This window comes from Ambystoma mexicanum, chromosome 3q (genome assembly GCF_040938575.1).
Source record: "Ambystoma mexicanum isolate Mex_15411 chromosome 3q, UKY_AmexF1_1, whole genome shotgun sequence".
NCBI lineage: Eukaryota > Metazoa > Chordata > Amphibia > Caudata > Ambystomatidae > Ambystoma > Ambystoma mexicanum.
In genome coordinates, this window is record NC_090926.1 from 264171923 (window position 1) to 264192301 (window position 20379).

At 48.5% G+C, this 20379-nt stretch overlaps 1 protein-coding gene across 2 annotated transcripts in view; it reads right to left on the minus strand.

Moving 5' to 3' along the window:
- Positions 1 to 20379, minus strand: part of MCRS1 (microspherule protein 1) — a 700973-nt gene that overhangs the window by 213254 nt on the left and 467340 nt on the right. For both annotated transcript variants that reach the window (XM_069653718.1, XM_069653719.1), the window contains one exon: positions 17855 to 17947. In XM_069653718.1, the coding sequence (XP_069509819.1) occupies positions 17855 to 17947 (93 nt within the window). The remainder of the gene's footprint in view (positions 1 to 17854; positions 17948 to 20379) is intronic.

Below are 20379 nucleotides of genomic sequence, written 5' to 3' on the forward strand. Positions count from 1 at the left end.
TAATGATGGCTTTTTTGTATTGGGTGGCCAGGGATTTGTAGAAGGATAGTGGGGAGGCGCTAGGTGAGTTTTGCCAAGAGTTCAGTGCTTTGCATTTTTTGGTGCGTAGTTCTTTTAGTTCTAGTGAGAACCAAGTGTTAGAGTGTTCGATGATTTTAGATTTTTTCTTTTGGAGAGGGGCAATGTCTATCACTGTGCTAATGGCTGATTTGTAGATGTCCGCCAGTACTGCAGGGTCTAGGGTGTTAGGGAGGTTGTTGGTAAGCGTGTCTAGGTATGGTAGGATCCTATCTTTCGTAAGGTTCCTGGCGCTTCTTGCCATCGCTGGATGTGCAAGGCTAATTTTTTTCTCTGTGCTTGCGGGGCTGGGGATGAAAAAGTGGATAAGTGAGTGGTCAGACCAGGGGATAGGTGTGATGGAGCCGATATTGATGCTACAGTTGTGATCAGCTAGCCAGTCCAATGTGCGATCTTTGCAATGCGTAGGCGAGCAGATTTTTTGTTCAAAGCCTAGTTCTTGTAGTGCTAGAGCTAGCGCTGTGGAAGGTCTGTCCTTTTTATCATTAAACCCCAGGTTGAGGTCACCTAGGAGTATAGTTTTGGTGGTTGTTTTTAGGTTGTCGGCTAGGAGGTGGTAAGGTTTTCATGGAAGTCAGATATGGAGCCTGGAGGTAGGTATACTAGGTTGATGGTAATGGTGGAGTTCGCTGATAGTGCGATTTTAGCCGAAAGGGAGTCAATATTATCTCCAAGTTCTGATGGGGATTGTCTTATATCTAAGTGTTCTTTGACTATGAGGGCTACTTCCTCGCCTGTGGTTAACGGTCTGTCCTGTTCAAGGATGGTGTACCCTGGTGGGATGGCTAAGGAGAGGGCAGAGCCAGCGGCACTGTGAAGCCAGGTTTCTGTGATGGCTAAGATGTCGAGGTTGGTTAGAAGGTCATAGGTCTCTGTGGCATGGGCGGGAAGGGAGCAGGCATTAATCAAGGCACATTGTAAGTTGGAGGGGGTCGTGGCTGTTGGCTTTCCATTTTTGCTTGTGGATGTCTCTGTGGTCATGGCTAGTGGTGGCCGCTTGTGCGTATTATATATGTTGGGGTTAGTGTTATTTTTAGGGAGGTCTGTGACCTGATGGTTGCCAGGGTTGGCGGGTGGAGTTTTCAGTGGGTGTCTGGAGCGGAGACCTAGTGTTTGATTCCTGGCGCTGGTATTTCTTGGCCGTGTTGTGTGGGTAGGGTTAGGATTCACCTGATTGACCAGTGGGTTTGGTTTAGTGAAGAAGGATGGGAGGAATGGGGTCGGAGTGATGCGTGCTGATGGGGGTGCGATGTTGGCCATGATGCGACGAGGGTGCACATGGGTCATCATAGTAGTGATAGGTATGAGCTTGGCGAGGAAAGCAACCAAGTAGTGATCAGTGGTGCGTGGTAGCGCGACCAGCAGTAATCAAGTTGGGCGTGGGCTGCAATCAGGCCAGTAACAAATTTTGTATGTAGGGCAGTATCAGAGCAGTGGCAGTCAATGCGTTTGCGGGACAGACAAGCAGCAACAGGCGATCTTCAGGGCCTACAAAGCAGGGCCAGGTCTGCTTCTGTTCTGACCACACAAACAAAGTCTTACTATTGGTGGACTATTGTAAAACTCCCCAACAAATTCCCATTGGTAAACTTGGAGGAATTTGCCAGAGCTCCCCTGAGGACTGCCAAAGTGGTGGGTGGCTGCCCTCAAATGTTCCCAGTAATGCCGGTCACCCTAGCAGTAAATTGAGTAGTGTTCAGTGGCAAGTTCCAGAAAAAGTGCTGTTGAGGAATGAACTCAAGTTGAGGATCATGGGTGTTAAGGAGAATTCTCTCTTTAGGCTGAATTTCCTAACCTAGTGAGTCCCCCAGCAGCTTTGCTGGATTTCTGGAGTTTGTTTTGTTTCTCCTGCCAAGAGTGAGACTCTTTTTCTCCCACTCTTGGACATGTTTTATGGTGTTCCTTTGACTGTTAATGTGTTTTATGGGCTATGGGGTCCTTTACTCCATAGGGTCTCATGTGTTTTTACAATGTGTGTTACACAGCACCCTCCGTGCCGTAACACAGGGGTGTCATAGTGACACCCCACCATAGACTCCATACACTGGGACTTGACTACTGTCTCCCAGGGCATGTAAAGTCACCATTGGCTTTACTAGTCCCAAATTATTAACAGAAACCAGTACAAACCATCATATTGTGGACATACTGGTCAGGGCAATTCGATTGCCCCGGGGTCTATTAGTCGAGGGGGCACGTCTCCGACCCCCCTGATCGAGTTTTGGCTGGTGGCAGTGGAAACTACTTTTTATATTCGATTGCAAATATTTCCATATGGGATTTTCCCATTGTTCGAGGCTACCAACTTTAATTATTTAATTATCATAGCCTCGAACATACCGCCGGTTTATTTATTTAATATTAATTCGCCGGTTGGTATTTTTTGCCAAGACTCGATTCTAAAATGGTGTGTGTGTTCTCTTCTGTGACTCCAACCCAAGTCGAGCCCTTTGTTCCACTTTTTGGCGGGCTTCTCCACAGAAGCCTCCAAAGTGGTGCTTCTCCGTCTGGGTACCACAGGGGGTGTGGGAGGGGGTTTAGGCACCCTGGACTGAGTTACCTTGGTAACTCAAGTCGCACTCTTGTGTGATTGGCTCAAGTGGTGAGCCGGCCGGCTCACCACTTGGAATGTTTGATTGACAGCTAGGCTGAGTGAATGGGGGTATGCTGCATAAAAGCAGGGCTTTGGGGACTGGAACTTCAGAAGTCGCCACAGGACCTGAGAATCCGATGAGGGAGAAGTTGAGCCGACCTACCACGACGACACCACCGGTGGAGCCCTGCGGAACCGACTCACCACTTCCCGACGACAGAGAAGATCTCCCGGCTGGAGAGGCTTCTTCCTCTGACTGGTGGGCACAACCAGTTTACCTTCTTTCTTCGCACCCCAGACCGGTTTGTGGTCGAATTGCCCGTGCCAAGCTCCTCGGCGGCCGGATAGCCACTCACCACTGAACCGCGAATCAACGGACCCTCCTTGTACCTGAGAAACTCCGTGGCTGGTTTCTTCCCTGGCAGTGTAACGGACTCCTGCTTCCTCCTCGACGAGATCCTCTCTTCCCCCGGACGAAGCACCGACTTGCACCCGCTGCCAGGAACAACTGCCCCCGCTGGAGTGTTCTCACTACTTTAAGGTACCGTGTCCGCCGTGCCTCCCTTTCTAAAGATTGCTACAAGGTAATAATAACCCCTTAACCTTCTGGGCTGGGCTGGCCGCCTTGACCCTCTAACTGGTCCCTCTCTTTGATCCAACTCCTTTTTGAACCGTTACAAGACTTTTGTGCACTGCAACCGTGTGACCTTGGACACATTTCGTTTGGATCCTCTTAAGCAGATCCGGCCTACTGACTCTGAATTCCTAGTGTTACTTTGCCTTCCTCCCTTGTTGTGTTTGTGAAAAAGTGTTGGGATCTGTTTCAATTTATTCTCTGCTTTTCTCTCCCTTTTAAAACGAATTATTAGAGTGCCATCTACGTTAAGCGGTCACCGCTGTCTGAAAATAAGTGGGGCTTTACTTAAGACTTGTCTAATATTCTTTTAAGGAAGTGTATATCTTTTAGTGACCATGTTTTTTAATTGCTTACTATTAGTGCCTGTGTGTTTTTCTAGATGTGGTTTTAAATAAATAATGATATCTCTTTTACACCAAGCCCTGGTCAGTGTTTACTTGTTCTATTGTGTTCTCTTGACCTATTGTGAATACTCTGTATACTGCCCAACTCTTCTTGAGGGAAGTCTGACTGCTCAGCAACAGCTACCAAGTGAATCTGTGTGGTACAGACTGCTACCAAGTGGGTTTACTGCCAAACACCTGTAATCCTAAATCTTTTGCAGTGGTCTCAGAGGGAAATGCACAGGTTTCTGCCTAACACTGGTGTACAGCGGTAGGATTTGTATTGAGTATACACTTTAGAGTGCTTGTTGGACACTTTAGGACAACTAACCACAGAGCTTAGCACTAAAAAACTGATTTTCTAACTATGTCTGCTATGGAGAGTTATACCCTAGAATCACTGTCTGCCAAAACTGCTGATTGCTTAAAAGTATTGTGTAGACATAAGAATCTCTCTGAGAAGGGCAAGAAAATGGAACTTATAGAAAGATTGTTAGAAAACCAAAGTCTGGGTGGTACAGAGGAATCTATCCCCCCCCCCAAGCAAATGTAGAAAACAGTGATGGTATTGATCTGAATCAAAACCTTGATAATGAGTCAAAAGAGGACAGTGAACCTAATGAAGTTAGCCACTCTGAGCCTCTGTCTGCCTTACCTACTGTACCTACTGGGCCTATACCAGGTCCCACATGTAACCCTGCTTATTTTGAACTTGAAAAAATGAAGCTTGAATTAGAGTACAAACGTTTTATTGCTCAATCTGAAAGAAACCAAGAGCTAGAGTTCAGAAGAATGAATGCCCAGGCTGAGCAGAAGCAAGCTGAGTTAAGACTCAGAGAAATAGAGCTTAACCATGAATTAGAAATGAAAAAGTTGTCTGTGGAAAATGCTTCTCTCGCCTCTGGTTCTTCTAGGAGTTCCAGTCCCAAAATACCACGGATGCCTAAGGAATTAGTGGGTATGTATGAACCTAAATTGGATGTGTTGGATTGGTTAAAAATGTTTGAGTATAATCATGGGCTCCAGGACATCACAGGGAATGAGTTACTTCTCTGGTTGTTCTCTAGGCTTCCCCCTGTTGCAACTGATGTAGTAATGGAGTTGGGGGAGGTGGATAAGAAGGATTATGAATGTGTGAAACTAGCTTTGATAGCTAGATTTGGGAAGACCCCTTCCCAGTACCTTAAGAGGTTTAGGACCCTCAAAAGCATGATGGTACCCCTTGGGCTACCTGGGTGAGTGAAAGTTTGAAAAGAATAGGGATGGATTAAGGGTTACATAGTTAACACTTATGAAGGAATGAAGAATCTTGTAATGTTGGAGTCGATTTATGACGCCTGCTCTCCTGAGCTCAGACAGCATTTGGCTGATTAAAGGGAATTAGATTCCAGGAAGTTAGCTAAGGCTGCTGACTTGTGGGTTGCCAACAGGGCCACTCACAAGGATTCTGGGGCTACTCAGAAAAAGGATGAGGGAAAACAGCCAAAAAAGGACTCCAAAGAGAATTCTAATAATTCCAGTTCCAAAGAGGGCCCCAAACAGAACCAAAAGGGTAAACCACCAGGGAAACCATATCGGGCTAGTGTACCTCCTGGTGCCAAACCAGAAGGAGGTCAGAACAAGCCACCATTCCAGAAAGCATTTGGTAAATGCTTTGTTTGTGGCTCTACTGACCATGTGAAAGGAGATCCCAGATGTAAGGGTAAACCTTCAGGGGTCCAGCTTGTCTCCTTAGCCTTCGCTCCAGAGGAGGAAGTACAAATGGCAAGTGGAAACTTTCTATTACTAGCTGATGAACCCATTGGAGTCTCAGCCAGTGTTTCTTTAGTGTCTCTGGGTTTGTGGGAACAACAGAACTTAGATGTCTATAATTCTATCCCAGATAATACTAAAGAGTATTATAAGGACGGTGTCCAGGTGAATGGTCAGGACACTCCTTCCATTAGGGACACTGGGGCCAGCATAACTGTGGTGGACACATCGTTCTTTCAGGCTGAGGATGTTGTTAAGGCACCCAAAAGCCTCACCTAGTTAGCTGGAGGGCCTGTGCAGATGCTTCCCCAATTACCAGTTCTCATCCAGTGTAATGACATGACTGTGAAGATACCTGTCGGCATACAAAGTGAGGTGCCAGGAAGGGTTCTGCTGGGTAATGACAAAACTCTTGGAGTAGTGTCACATACCCCCAGACCTCCTATTAAAAGGTTACAGGAGCTCACCAGACCTGCAAGGGAGAGAACCATGAGAGGTACTCCGAAGGAGATGATGAAGAAAGAGATCACTCCTGCTCCACTGGAGATGTCAGCTGCTGTCTCTAAGCAACAAGAAGCAAAAGGGAAACCTAAGACTTCTAACAAGAAACCAGCAGTCAGCATCCCAGTGCAGCCAACAAGGACTTCCCCGAGGTTGTCCAAAGTTAAACCAGTAACTCCCCCTCCAGCTGAGGCTGAGAGAGGTACAACCCTGTGTGGTTGAACTAGACTCTGAAGAAGAGCTAGTGGAAGGCCAGGAACTCATTGGAGATATGGATCCTGTTGACCATTCTGAGCTGCAGTCTTTACTGGCAGAAGGTGGACCCAACAGGGCAGACTTCAGTAAGGGACAGAGAGAATATCCAACTCTGGAAGGTCTTCGCCACGAGGCAGATGCTCAGGCTGAAAGGCAAGAGTCTGGGAAATATAGGTTACACTGGGAAGATGGCCTCTTCTACAGTGAACCAACCGAGTCTGTACCTGGGGACAACAAACGACTTGTAGTACCCCAAGAGAACAGACCACAGTTCTTGCAGTTAGCCCATGAGATTCCTTTGGCTGGGCCCTTGAGTTTCAAGAAGACTAAGGAAAGGCTCTCACTCTACTTTTATTGGCCAAAGATGGGGGCTGAAGTAGATAAATACTGCAGGAGCTGCCACACCTGCCAGACTTCTGGTAAGGTTGGCTCCAAGAATGTGGCATCTTTAGTGCCTCTCCCAGTTGTGGGATTCCCATTTGAGAGAGTAGGGATGGACAGTGTTGGCCCCCTTGATCCTTCAACCTCCTCAGGCAACATGTTTATACTTGTTGTAGTAGACCATGCTACTAGGTACCCTGAGGCAATTCCTATGAGGACTGTTACGGCTCCGGCTGTGGCTAAGGCCCTCCTTGGTATTTTTACCAGGGTTGGGTTTCTTAAGGAAGTAATCTCTGACAGGAGGTCAAATTCTATGTCCCACTACATGAAAGCCATGTGGAAAACCTGCGGAGTTACTTACAAGTTCTCAACCGCATACCACCCTCAGACAAATGGACTGGTTGAACGGTTCAACAGAAACATGAAGAGCATGATAGGTGCTTTAGAGGACCCCCTTAAAAGAAAGTGGGACCTTCTACTGCCATGCCTTCTCTTTGAGAAGGACATGCGCGAAATATAAAAGCTCAACGCTCTCCTAGGATCAAGCCTATGGAGCCTCTCCTCTTCCTTACCAGGATGTGGAGGAGGATAGAACGCCGGAAGAACAACCTTCTGGCTCAAATGAAATTCCGAAACCACCTTCGGAAGAAAAGAAGGACGAACTCTAAGGACCACCCTGTCCTTATGAAACACAGTGAAGGGTGGCTTAACTGAAAGTGCCTGTAACTCACTCTGCGAGCGGAAGTAACCGCAACCAAAAACACAGTTTTCAGAGTCAACAGCCTCAACGGGCAAGAATGTAAAGGCTCAAACAGAGCACCCATAAGAAACTTAAGAACAAGGTTCAAATCCCAACCTGGCACCAAAAAAGGTGACGAGGGAACACATTAGTGAGCCCTTTCAAAAACTGCGAAATCAAAGGAATCTTAAAATAGGAACACTCTTCAGACGAGCGCTTAAATATGCACAGCGCCGCCAGGTAACCTTTAATGGTCCCCACTTGCAAACCCTGGTGGGCCAAAGAAAGCAAAAAAGACAAAACCATGTGAATGTCACATTCAAAAGGATCCACATTCTGAACTCTGCACCAGTCGCAGAACTTTTTCCAACGGCAACGGTACAGAGACTTTGTTGCCAGACGCCTGGCCGAGAGCAACACCTCCATCACGTCTTCAGGGAGGTCCCAATCCTTATACCTCAACCTTTCAGAAGCCAATCGTGAAGATTGAGGGATCTGACCTCTGGATGGAGAACCTCACCCCCCTCCCGTGAGAGCAGATCGTCTCGGTAGGGAAGACGACGTGGAGGGCAGATGGACAAGTCTAGAAGGTCCGGGTACCACGTCCTCCGGGCCCACGCCGGAGCAATGAGGATCATCCGGGAACCGAACCTCTGTAACCTCTGCAGCACTTGCGGGATGATGGGGACTGGAGGAAATGCGTACAGCAGTGGGAATGACCACTCCACCACGAACGCGTCTCCTAAGGCTCCTTTTGGAGGAAATTCCCGCGAGCAAAACCTTTCGCACTTCCGGTTGACACTGGAGACGAAGAGATCCACTTGAGGGGTCCCTCAAAGGGCGAAGATTTCCAGGAGAATCTCCTGAGCCAGCTCCCACTCGTGAGAGATCGTGCTCTGCCTGCTCAGAGCGTCCGCCGTCTCGTTGTCGTCTCTGGCCAGATGAACCGCCGAGATCGAAACTTCCTGCTGGATGGCCCAGAACTCGAGCTGTATCGCCTCCCTGCACAGCGGAAGTGACCCTGTCCCGCTTTTTTGTTGAGGTAGTGCATGGCCACCGTGTTGTCCGTTAGAATCAGGACACTCTTTCCGCGCACAGTCGGCAGAAAAGCCTTCAGGGCTAGCCTGACGGCCCTCAGCTCCAACAGATTGATATGGAGTCTGGACTCCGACGGAGACCAACGACAGCTGACTGTCAACTCGTTGGCATGAGCTCCCATCCCGTGAGGGATGCGTCCATCACGATCGTCACCTCCGGCCAGGGCAGCCAAAATGGGGCCCCCTTCATCAGATTGCCCTCGATGGCCCACCACAGAAGGTCCCGGGCTACCGAGGGCGGCACCTGAACAGGGTCCGACAGCCGGCCAGAGGACTGAGACCACTGGAGCTTGAGCGCCCACTGCAAAGATCTCATCCGCAGACGAGCCTCTGGCACCAGAAGAATGCAGGATGCCATGAGGCCGAGCAGTCTCAAGAACTCGGACGCTGGGAGATTCTGGGCAAACTGAAACTTGTGCACCATCTGCTGAATGTGAAGAGCCCTCACCTGAGGAGGAAAACACTGCCCCAGGAACGTGTCGAGCACTGCTCCGATGTACTGGAGCCGCTGCGTTGGTGTCAAATGGGACTTCTTTAAATTGAGGGAGAAGCCCAGCCTGTGAAGGGAGTGGCAGGTGACGGACAGATGATCCAGGACTTGCTCGGGAGAGCTCCCCCTGATCAACCAATCGTCCAGGTACGGGTAGACGTGAATCCCCCCCTTCCTGAGATGCGCTGCCACCACCACCATGAGCTTGGTGAAAACCCTCGGGGCGGAGGTCAATCTGAACGGCAGGACCCGAAACTGAAAGTGCGAGTCGCCAACCGCGAACCTCAGGTACTTCTTGTGCTTGGGATGGATCGGCACATGGAAGTAAGCATCCTTGAGGTCGAGAGACACCAACCAGTCCTGAAGCTGAAGGGCCTGGAGGACTTGAGAAAGAGTCACCATCTTCAACTTGTCCTTTCTGAGGAGTTTGTTCAAACCGCGCAAGTCCATGATGGGTCTCAATCCCCCGTCTTTCTTCGAAATCAAAAAATAAGGGGAATACCATCCCTTGTTCCTCTCTGCTACAGGCACCAGTTCTATGGCACCTTTCTCCAGCAGGGCTTGAATTTCCTGCGCAAGGAGCGGATCCGGACTCTTCAAAGAGAGGCTCCCTGGTGGATTGTCGTGAGGCCTCTGCCAAAAAGGAAGACAGTAGCCGTGGGTTATGATCTCCAGAACCCACACATCCGAAGTAATGGCTTGCCACTCTACAGGATGCTGCGCCAGCCTTCCCCCAACCGGCGAACCATGGGACCTGGCCTCATGACTGAGTGGTAGCGGCTGCGGCGTTGCCCGAGGGCAAAGAGGCAACTGCCCGAGCGGCCTTGGCACCTCGAGTACCTTTATTTCCACCTCTGGCACTCTTACAATGGCCTCTTTGACTGCTAGCTCCCCTCGCTTTACTGAAGGACGAGTAATAGTGAAAGGAACCTCCCCTCCATTGCTGTCCCCTAGGACGAAAAGGCGGAGGTTGGTGAACTGCAGCGCCCAACGACTTTGCTGCAGCTTTTGAGGTCTGCAACCTCTCAAGTCTCTCGTCAGCCTTGCTGCCAAAAAGGTGTTCACCGTCAAAGGGCATGTTGAGGAGCCGGGACTGCAATCAGGAGCGAACCCAGACTTCCGCAACCACGCAAACCTGCGCATTACGGTGCTCGCCACCATGGACCGGCTGACACAATCCGCCAAGTCCAAACCCGACTGAACGGCCTCACACATAGCATCATTGCCATCCTGAACCATAGCAAGGAAACCATCCCGTTCGTCCCCTTCGAGAATATGTTCAGCCGCTAATGCAATACAGTTCCACAGAGAGTGTGTGAAACGAGACAAGGCACATATGGAGTTGGCCACCTGAAGCGCCATACCCCCAGAAGAAAACACTTTCTTCGCCCAGCCGTCAAAACGTTTGTCGTCCCTATCCGGAGGGATGGTAGGATACGATGCCTGCTTTGCCGGGGCCATAGCCGCCTGCACCACCAAACTCTCCGGGGTGGGGTGCCTAGACAAGTAGCCGGGGTCGCTACTGGCTGGACGGTATTTCCGCAACAAAGACTTGCCCACTGCCGGGAGACTCTCCGGAGCAGTCCAAGCCGCCGCCACCCTTCTCTGCAGAGCCATATGAAAAGGCAAAACCGGGTCAGTGGGTGGACCGAGATCAAGGATGTCCGTGAGATCATCCTGAACGAACTCCCCCGGGGGAGCTGACCAACCCAAGTACTCGGTAACCCAAGACATAAGGCGCCGATATGAAGAATCGGGATGAGTGCCAGGCTCCGGCCGACAAAACTCCACCTCCGGAGAGGTGTCCAGTCCACTGGCATCATGCAGCGACTGCCTCAGGTCATCAAACTGGCTATGGCCTGAGATAAGGTCATCTGGAACGGTAACCGGAACCAGGCCGCCATCAGAGCCTTCATCACCCTCTGAAATGTACTCCAGGTGGGGAGAGGAAGACCTCTGCGGGCCAAAGCATTGCCGAACCTTAGCCATAGCCTTTCTAGGGGCAAACCCCGTGCCACGGGGCCCCTCCGACACCACCGCCTCGAACAAGTCGGCGCCGGCGTCGACAGAAAAGGCGTTGATGTCGAGCGAATCGGCATCGACGTCAGCTGCAACGCCTCCAGCATCTGCGGCGTCAACACAGTCCTCGAAGCCGGAGCTCCGAGCGTGTCTCTCGACAACCTGGGTGCCGACGGCGTCGACGACCCCCTCGTAGGCAGAGCCTCGAGAGAAATCATCGACGACCTCGGCGCCACAGGCGTCGACATCTTCTTCGAAGACGGCACAGGATCACGCGGTCTCGAGCGCGTCGAGGACCGGGACCTGGAACAGGCATGGCGCGAACGGCTACCCTTGTCCGAGCGGGACCTCTCCCGTGAGCCGTGCCGACCACCCGAGCCAGAAGGCGTACGGGCAGTGTCTCTCGACCGGTGCCGACCGACCCCACTCGGAGGCGCGGACAGACCCGTGCCCTGCGATTTCAGAATCGCTAGCATCTGCTTCCCGAAGGAAGCCCATTCCTCCGGTGTCGCTTGCATGGAGGGATAAGCGACCCGCCGACGGGCGGAGTCCTCGGAAGAGGACGGGGAAGGCGACCTATGCCGGCGCTTCCTGGAATGCCTAGAAGAGGCAGAGGAGTGGCGAGACCGACTCCTGGAAGGAGACCCACCAGACTTCCGAAGATGACGCGGAGAGTCACCCCTCGAGTCATCTGTCGAAAGCCCTGCAGACCTCGACTTCCGGGGCTTAGACACCCGGCCTACCGACAGCTTCTTCTTGCGTTCCCACAAGGCCTTTGCAGTGAGCGACTGGCAGTCGACACAGTCGTCCGTATCGTGGGCCTCCCCGAGGCACCAGAGGCAGGCGTCGTGCGAGTACGTGACCGACATTTTGGACCCACAGTCCCCGCAGTTCTTGTAGCCCGGACGTGGGGTTGAAGATGAGAAAGACATCGCCATGAACAGGTCTTCACAACAAACCGAACAGGTTCAACGAACCGAGAATAGAAAACAGCAAACTCCAACGAGTCGAGGCGTACCGAAATTCATGAAGCGAACACGTTCGCGGAAAAAACGGAACTGAGGCTAGGGGCGTCCTGCGTCCTACTTATCACATCGGGTGACGTCGGCCATCAGAGGAGGTCCTCGGGGACGGCGCATCAACGTCACTGACGCAGGACGCAGACGCCAAAGATTTTCCGAAGCAGCACAGCTGTGGACATTACCTGTCATAAATATGGAATGCGTCGGAGGACCCAACCCCCTGAACAGCTAGTTCTCGTTATGATTCCAACAAGGCAGAGGGCCTTGCAAGACAAATGGATGGGGCCCTTCAAAGGTGTGGGTAAACTTGGAGAGGTCAACTATCTGGTGGACTTGGGCAACCCCAAGGAGGCTCCAACAGTCTTCCACACCAACAGACTAAAAGCGTATGTCTCCAGACCTGATGTAGGAGCTTTGCTTCTAGCATCATCAGAGGAAGAAGAAGAGAGTGAAGCGCTTCCTAATCTCCTCAGAGGCTTACCTTTAGACGAAAAGATTGAAGGAGTAAATCTCTCTTCAAATCTGACACCTGAGCAACAGGAAGAGTGCAAATCTATGTTGAATCAGTTTGCCTCTCTGTTTTCACTTTCACCAGGCTTGACCCCTTGGGGACAGCATGACATACTCACTGGTGACTGTCTGCCAGTCAAAAGCAGAGGATATCGAATGTCAGAAAATGTAAGAACCCACATCAAAGGTGAGGTCAACAAGATGCTTGATCTCGGGGTAATAGAGCCCTCTACTAGTCCATGGTCTAGCCCAGTTGTGTTAGTACCAAAGGCAGGATCTAAAGAACTTAGATTCTGTGTGGATTAAGGAGATCTTCATGCAGTCACTAAGACTGATGCCCACCCTTTGTCAAGGACAGATGAGTTGGTGGATAGACTTGGTGCAGCCAAGTTCCTCAGCACATTTGACTTGACGTCAGGCTATTGGCAAATAGCCCTGACAGACCATGCCAAGGAGAAAACTGCATTTTCTACCCCCGTTGGCTTATACCAGTTTAAGGGTATGCCTTTTGGATTGAAAAATGCACCTGCTACGTTTCAAAGGATGGTAAACCAGGTTCTGAATGGGATGGAGGACTTCTGCATGGCATACTTGGATGACATAGCAGTGTTCAGCAATTCCTGGGAAGAACATGTGGACCACCGGAGATATGTTTTGCAGGCTCTTGTAAAGGCCAATCTGACCATAAAGGCAAGTAAATGCCATATTGGACAGAGTAAAGTGGTCTACCTTGGACATGAGGTAGGAGGTGGAGAAATAAGGCCTTTGCCCAGTAAGATTGAAGCTGTGCAAAATTGGACAACACCTACTACTCAGACCCAGTTGAGAGCCTTCTTAGGTCTCACTGGGTATTACAGGAATTTCATTGAGAACTATGGGTCCATAGCTTCTCCACTGAATGTCATCTCCTCTCCTAAATTCCCTAAAAAGGTTAGGTGGAATGAGGAAAGCAATCAGGCCTTTGAAACCATGAAAAAGGCTCTTTGCCAAGCCCCAGTACTCAGAGCTCCTGACTACCACCAAACTTTCATTGTGCAAACAGATGCTTCAAATGTAGGAATAGGTGCAGTCCTCAGTCAACTGGATGGGAAAGGTAGGGAGCACCCATTTTGCTTCATCAGTAGAAAACTGAAGGATCCTGAAACAAGGTGGGCAACCATTGAACGAGAGTGTTTTGCTATTGTGTGGGCTCTGAAGAAGTTTAGGCCATACTTGTATGGTTCTACTTTTGTCATTCAGACTGACCACCAACCCCTGAGATGGTTAATGCAAATGAAAGGGGAAAACCCAAAACTATTGAGATGGTCAATCTGCCTGCAAGGGTTTGATTTCACCATTGAGCACAGGTCAGGGTGTCACCACCAAAATGCTGATGGCCTCTATAGGATGCATGTCATCGACTAGAGGTATGAGATTCATCCAGGAGTGTTAGGGAGAATTCTCTCTTTAGGCTGAATTTCCTAACCTAGCGAGTCCCCCATCAGCTTTGCTGGATTTTTGGAGTTTGTTTTTTTCTCCTGCCAAAAGTGAGACTCTTTTTCTCCCACTCTTGGACATGATTTATGGTGTTCCTTTGACTGTTAATGTGTTTTATGGGCTATGGGGTCCTTTACTCCATAGGGTCTCATGTGTTTTTACAATGTGTGTTACACAGCACCCTACGTGCCGTAACACAGGGGTGTCCTAGTGACACCCCACCATAGACTCCACACCCTGGGACTGACTACCGTCTCCCAAGGCATGTAAAGTCACCATTGGCTTTACTAGTCCCAAATTATTAACAGAAACCAGTACAAACCATCATATTGTGGACGTACTGGTTGGGGCAATTCGATTGCCCCGGGGTCTGTTAGTCGAGGGGGCACATCTCCGTCCCCCCTGATCGAGTTTTTGGCAGTGGAAACTACTTTTTATATTCGATCGCGAATATTTCCCTATGGGATTGTCCCATTGTTTGAGGCTACCAACTTTAATTATTTAATTCTCATAGCCTCAAACATACCGCCGGTTTATTTATTTAATATTAATTGGCCGGTTGGTATTTTTTGCCAAGACTCGATTCTAAAATGGCGTTTGTGTTCTCTTCTGTGACTCCAACCCAAGTCGAGCCCTTTGTTCCACTTTTTGGCGGGCTTCTCCACAGAAGCCTCCAAAAGTGGTGCCACTCTGTCTGGGTACCACAGGGGGTGTTGGAGGGGGTTTAGGCACCCTGGACTGAGTTACCTTGGTGACTAAAGTCGCACTTTTGTGTGATTGGCCCAAGTGGTGAGTCGGCCGGCTCACCACTTAGAATGTTTGATTGACAGCTAGGCTGAGTGAATGGGGGTATGCTGCATAAAAGCAGGGCTTTGGGGACTGGAACTTCAGAAGTCGCCACAGGACCTGAGAATCCGACGAGGGAGAAGCTGAGCCAACCTACCACGACAACACCACCGGTGGAGCCCTGCGGAACCGACTCACCACTTCCCGACGACAGAGAAGATCTCCCGGCTGGAGAGGCTTCTTCCCCTGAAAGGTGGGCACAACCAGTTTACCTTCTTTCTTCGCACCCCAGACCGGTTTGTGGTCGAACTGCCCGTGCCAAGCACCCCGGCGGCCGGATAGCCACTCACCACTGAACCGCGAATCAACGGACCGCTCCTTGTACCTGAGAAACTCTGCGGCTGGTTTCTTCCCTGGCAGTGCAACGGACTCTTCTTCCCCGACGAGATCCTCTCTTCCCCCTGACGAAGCACCGACTTGCACCCGTTTCCAGGAACAACTGCCCCCGCTGGAGTGTTCTCACCACTTTAAAGGTACCGGGTCCGCCAGGCCTCCCTTTCTAAAGAGTGCTACAAGGTAATAATAACCCCTTAACCTTCTGGACTGGGCTGGCCGCCTTGACCCTCTAACTGGTCCCTCTCTTTGATCCAACTCCTTTTTGAACCGTTACAAGACTTTTGTGCACTGCAACCGTCTGACCTTGGACACATTTCGTTTGGATCCTCTTAAGCGGATCCGGCCTACGGACTCTGAATTCCTAGTGTTACTTTGCCTTCCTCCCTTGTTGTGTTCGTGAAAAAGTGTTGGGATCTGTTTCAATTTATTCTCCGCTTTTCTCTCCCTTTTAAAACGAATTATTAGAGTGCCATCTACGTTAAGCGCTCACTGCTGTCTGAAAATAAGTGGGGCTTTACTGAAGACTTGTCTAATATTCTTTTAAGGGAGTGTTTATCTTTTAGTGACCATGTTTTTTAATTGCTTACTATTAGTGCCTGTGTGTTTTTCTAGATGTGGTTTTAAATAAATAATTATATCTCTTTTACACCAAGCCCTGGTCAGTGTTTACTTGTTCTATTGTGTTCTCTTGACCTATTGTGAATAATCTGTATACTGCCTAACTCTTCTTGAGGGAAGTCTGACTGCTCAGCCACAGCTACCAAGTGAATTTGTGTGGTACAGACTGCTACCAAGTGGGTTTACTGCCAAACACCTGTAGTCCTAAATCTTTTGCAGTGGTCCCAGAGGGAACTGCACAGGTTTCTGCCTAACAATGGGTGACAGCCGACAGAACAGTCAGTAGATCTCAAAGGAGGCTGGCTCAGCCAAGCATAAGGCACAACTTAAGCCAAAGGGAAAACCCAAGGCCAAGGAGTCAAAGGTTCATAAGAAGGGGAAAGAAATCTTCACCCCCTAAATGACCTGTAACTACTGTTGAGATACCTGGGCCAGCACCTGAATATGATAGAGCTGTTGTCTGAGACTCTGAATGCTTATGAGCACCCGCAGCTGCAAAGTTTGCTTGCAGGAGGGGACCCTCAATTGAACGGCTGTCTACTCCCCCATGACTCTGTACCCTCCTCCTCGTCAACATCAGACTCAACCCCTCGCTTCTACAGTTCAGGAAGGAGCTCTAGACCCTCGTCTTCCAGGAAGAGCTCCTCTCTAACACCTAGGTCCAAACATCCTCAACTCCCCACCAAACCTGAGCCTGGGTAATCTGCCACCCACTGTTTACTCACCTGGTTGCTTGTAGATTCCTTGCTTCCAAACTGCCCGCCCTCCTCCTTCCGTATTTTTAGAGCCCCACTTTCTGTTTCTCTGCTTCCTTTGACTGTTCTTCCCGCTTTGATTGTAAAGCACTCTGTTGCTTCTCGAAGCTAGGTTTGCGTTCAATAAATACACCAATAAAAAATACAAGAGCACAGTAAAGGACACAGGGAATGTCCATAATTTCAAGGCCTGAAAGAGGGAGTTAAGACTTTAACTGTCCAGGTATTGTTTTTTTACGTATGCTATGCTTGGCTATGTGCTCTGTGTAACATGAAGACTCATTTTCCCTTCATATACATTGTTTGTGTGACCTTGGAAATAAAGTGCATATATTTTTTAGTATATCAGAGTGGCATATTTTTGTGGTGTCTGTTAGGGGTAATTATACCTTCCTCCCTCCTGAATTTAAGCCTGGATGCTCTGCTACAGATACCATTGGAAAGTCTGGTCTTTCCTTTGAGCGACACTGTTCCACCATTAGGTTAGATACTTACAAAGTTATCACCAGAGAAAAATCCAGCTAAAAGTATAGATTTTGTTCTTGTAGAACTAGTATCCTTGCTACCTGACAACATTCTGATCAGGAAAAGAAAGTACCCTTCATTTCACCATTTGTGTCATATTCTCATACACAGGTAACCAAGTGTTCACAGTATACTGCCTTGAATATTAGCAGGGTGCTCATCGAGAAACCCCAGTGGCACTACCCGTACCCAAACTAAAATTTGAAGAATCTGCCACCAAATAGTGGGACATTCACAGCCATTCAAGTGAGAGCATTCTAATAGGACAACACAGTATAGTGCCATCATGCTGAGACATATGGCCAGGGACCAATATATAAAAAAAAACAGAAAATAAATCACAATTGTTCCTTGTCAGGGTCATGCTTAGCAATTTTTCATCAAAACAGATTTCATCGAAAAAAAAAACTGCAAGCCTAGAATTAGTGTACTGCCTGTGAAGGGGGGCTCCCCATAGGTACGGGGATCCCTGCAGAACCAGCACCAGAGGCTGTGCTCCACTATAGTAACCCCAGGCATATTCCAAGATGGTGCTCATCAGGAAATGTATTGTACTGCCTGCAAAAGTGCTCCTGAGAGATCGAATCCTCTGTGGTCGTATCCCTCTTGGGACCGTGATGAATCGGACAATGCTCTCTTTGACCCCAAAGGCAACCTTCAAAGAATTAGAATCCGTGCAATAGCACTGGGAGGCTGGACTACTTTTGAAAAGTGTGGGCCCAGCAGCTGACCCTGTGGTAGCACCCATAGAGTCTAGACACTCTGTAGTAGCAAAGTAATCTGAGTAAACAAGGAGCTGGGCAACGGTACACTGACAGTACTGTAAATTGATTGTACTCACCTGTGATGCTGTCTACTAAGACCTGCCACTTGTGCAGTTCCTGCTCCAGCTGCCGGATCTCCCGTTTCTGTCTTCGGTCAGCCACTGTTAGCTCTATTCAAGAAAGCACAACAAAAACACATGAGACAGCAGGAGTGGAACACCCTTGAGAGATTGAATGGTACATATGGTGTCTGCCACTACACACATGTCCAGGCCCTCCGCCCCAACAGCAGAATAAGTGCAGGACAAGAGATTTCCATTTTGAGTGGCATATGGCGTTTCCACAAATAAATTAAGAATTTATCATTTGCTGTAGTCGACTTCTATTGTACTTGGGAAGTTGCACTTTTCAGCATTGCAATGTATGACGCTGGATTATTTTCATATTACATGACTGGGTTCTCTAAATGTTCTGGGGAAGACTACCCTGTATTCCAAAATACAATGCTGTTAGTCTAATAGTTCTTCCTCACCTTCAAATAGGTCACCTTGTCTCCATGGATTGTGCATCCATATTAGAATGCCTGTTTATAGGAGGATAGTTCACTGTACTCTATTCCGGATCTCCTCTGTTAATCCTCTGCTGTATCCATTAATCTCTTATTTGGTTTTTGCTTCCTTGCTCTCAAGTTCATTGATGGAGCTTAAAGCCTCTCCGGATGACATGCAATGTAATGTAAAGTGGTCTTATATAGTGCCATTCTGGCAATAATTTTGGTCTCGGTGCACAAGGCTCTGTAAGCAAGGAGTACAGGAATATTTAGCTGGATAGCCGGATAGCGGGCAGGAAGACGCACAAAACATTGGTGTTGATGGATGCAGGTCTGACATATCCTTTTTTCGGTGTCCATATGAAAACCTCCAAGTGTTTGTGGTTGGTACCAACCAGGCAGGTCAGCCATATGGGCAACCTCCAGATTGTGGAGTGTAAAAATGAACAGCATGGTTGTTGATAGAAAACGGATAGGGTCTGAATGTGTTAAATACACTAGACCTCGGAGGTTGTCTGAAGGAGTGTGGGAGGTGCCAGGATGCATGATTTTAGTAGTGATGAGGTAGTTGAGCAAATGAGGGTTGCTTGGGGTGAGAGTGGGGTTGAGGGTTTTGTCACTTTCTGGCTCTTGGTGGTAGATTTCATTTTCACTGAGATTAAGGTGCAGGCTAGTGTTACTCAGCAGAGGTTCCAAGAGTCAAATTGGTTTTCCACAGATTGCAGTGCCAAGTGTTTTGTAAAAAATGCTTTTAATAAATAAGCACAAGTTTCTGGTGCAGAGTTTTAGTCTGAGTGTTGGATCCAGCTTTGGCATCCATCATCTAAAAGGAACTCAGTTCAGAGGGTAGAACTGTAAGGAGATCAGATTCAGAGTTGATTCGCCCACTTTCAGTCTCAAAATAACTTCATTCTGGGTCAAGGATTATGAAATTACATTATTTTCTCCAGAACTACATGCACCTAAATGGGAGCCTTTGCTTATAGACTTCAAAGTAGCCATGGGCCTTAATTTTAAGGATTTGAATGGCAAAATGACAGTTATCAAATGATCTGCGTTCTATTCTTAACCCTGTACAGTATGTAATAGTCTGCTGCTTGGGTACAGAGTTATCAGAAAGATGTCACACTGGTATATCTATGCAAAAGATCACAACACTGTGTTCACATTTGCTGGGCAAATTAAATGAGCAGTAAAATGAAAACTTGTATAGTTAGTTTTGGCAATATATGGAGTAATGCCTCAATTGCTGGTATTATGCATTGGTGTTGGTCACAATGATAACTAATATAAAATCTGACTTTACATTCCAGTCACTTTCAAAATCTGAAAAATGTGAGAATCTGGCCTCACACAACCATGGAATGTTCAAACAAGTCCACAATATCTGAATGGACATTGTGTGAGGCTCACAGGCTTCAAACACTATTACTCAGAAGCCCCAATATTAAGCCTATGGCTAGTAGGAATTATTGAGCCAATGTTAACCTATTGAGTTAAGAATGATGCTTACACGCAGGCCCTGCAACCAGTTCAGAGGATGTATACTAACTGACCTTTTCACAATTGACCTCGGGAGAATTGACCTAATTCAAAAGGTCAATTAGGACATAAGCGGAGTAACCCCCCCACCCAATCCAAAACCCCCTGCAACTCCCCACCCAATCCCCTTATATTACTTATAATCCAAAACCAACCCAATACATATATAAAATAACTAAAATAATATAAAGGTCAATTGTGAAGGTCAATTAGGACCACTATAATTAGGTCAATTGTAAAAGGTCAATTTGGGTAATACCAGTTCAGAGGCAGAGAAGACCTCTCCAGGAAGAGAGACTGGAAATTGAATTAGTTAAGAGCGCAAGCAGGGAAGCTTGCTACTCAGTTCTTGGAGCTCAATATGGCATCCTTCAACCATGGAAGAACCCCTATTCCACTCCTCTCACAGGTGAGAATAGGCACCACCAACAGAGGTTCTCCTCCCTCTCCCATGAAGAAATAAATACAGTTCTATGAGTGAAGAACCTTAGTGGAGGGTATGTAGGGTGT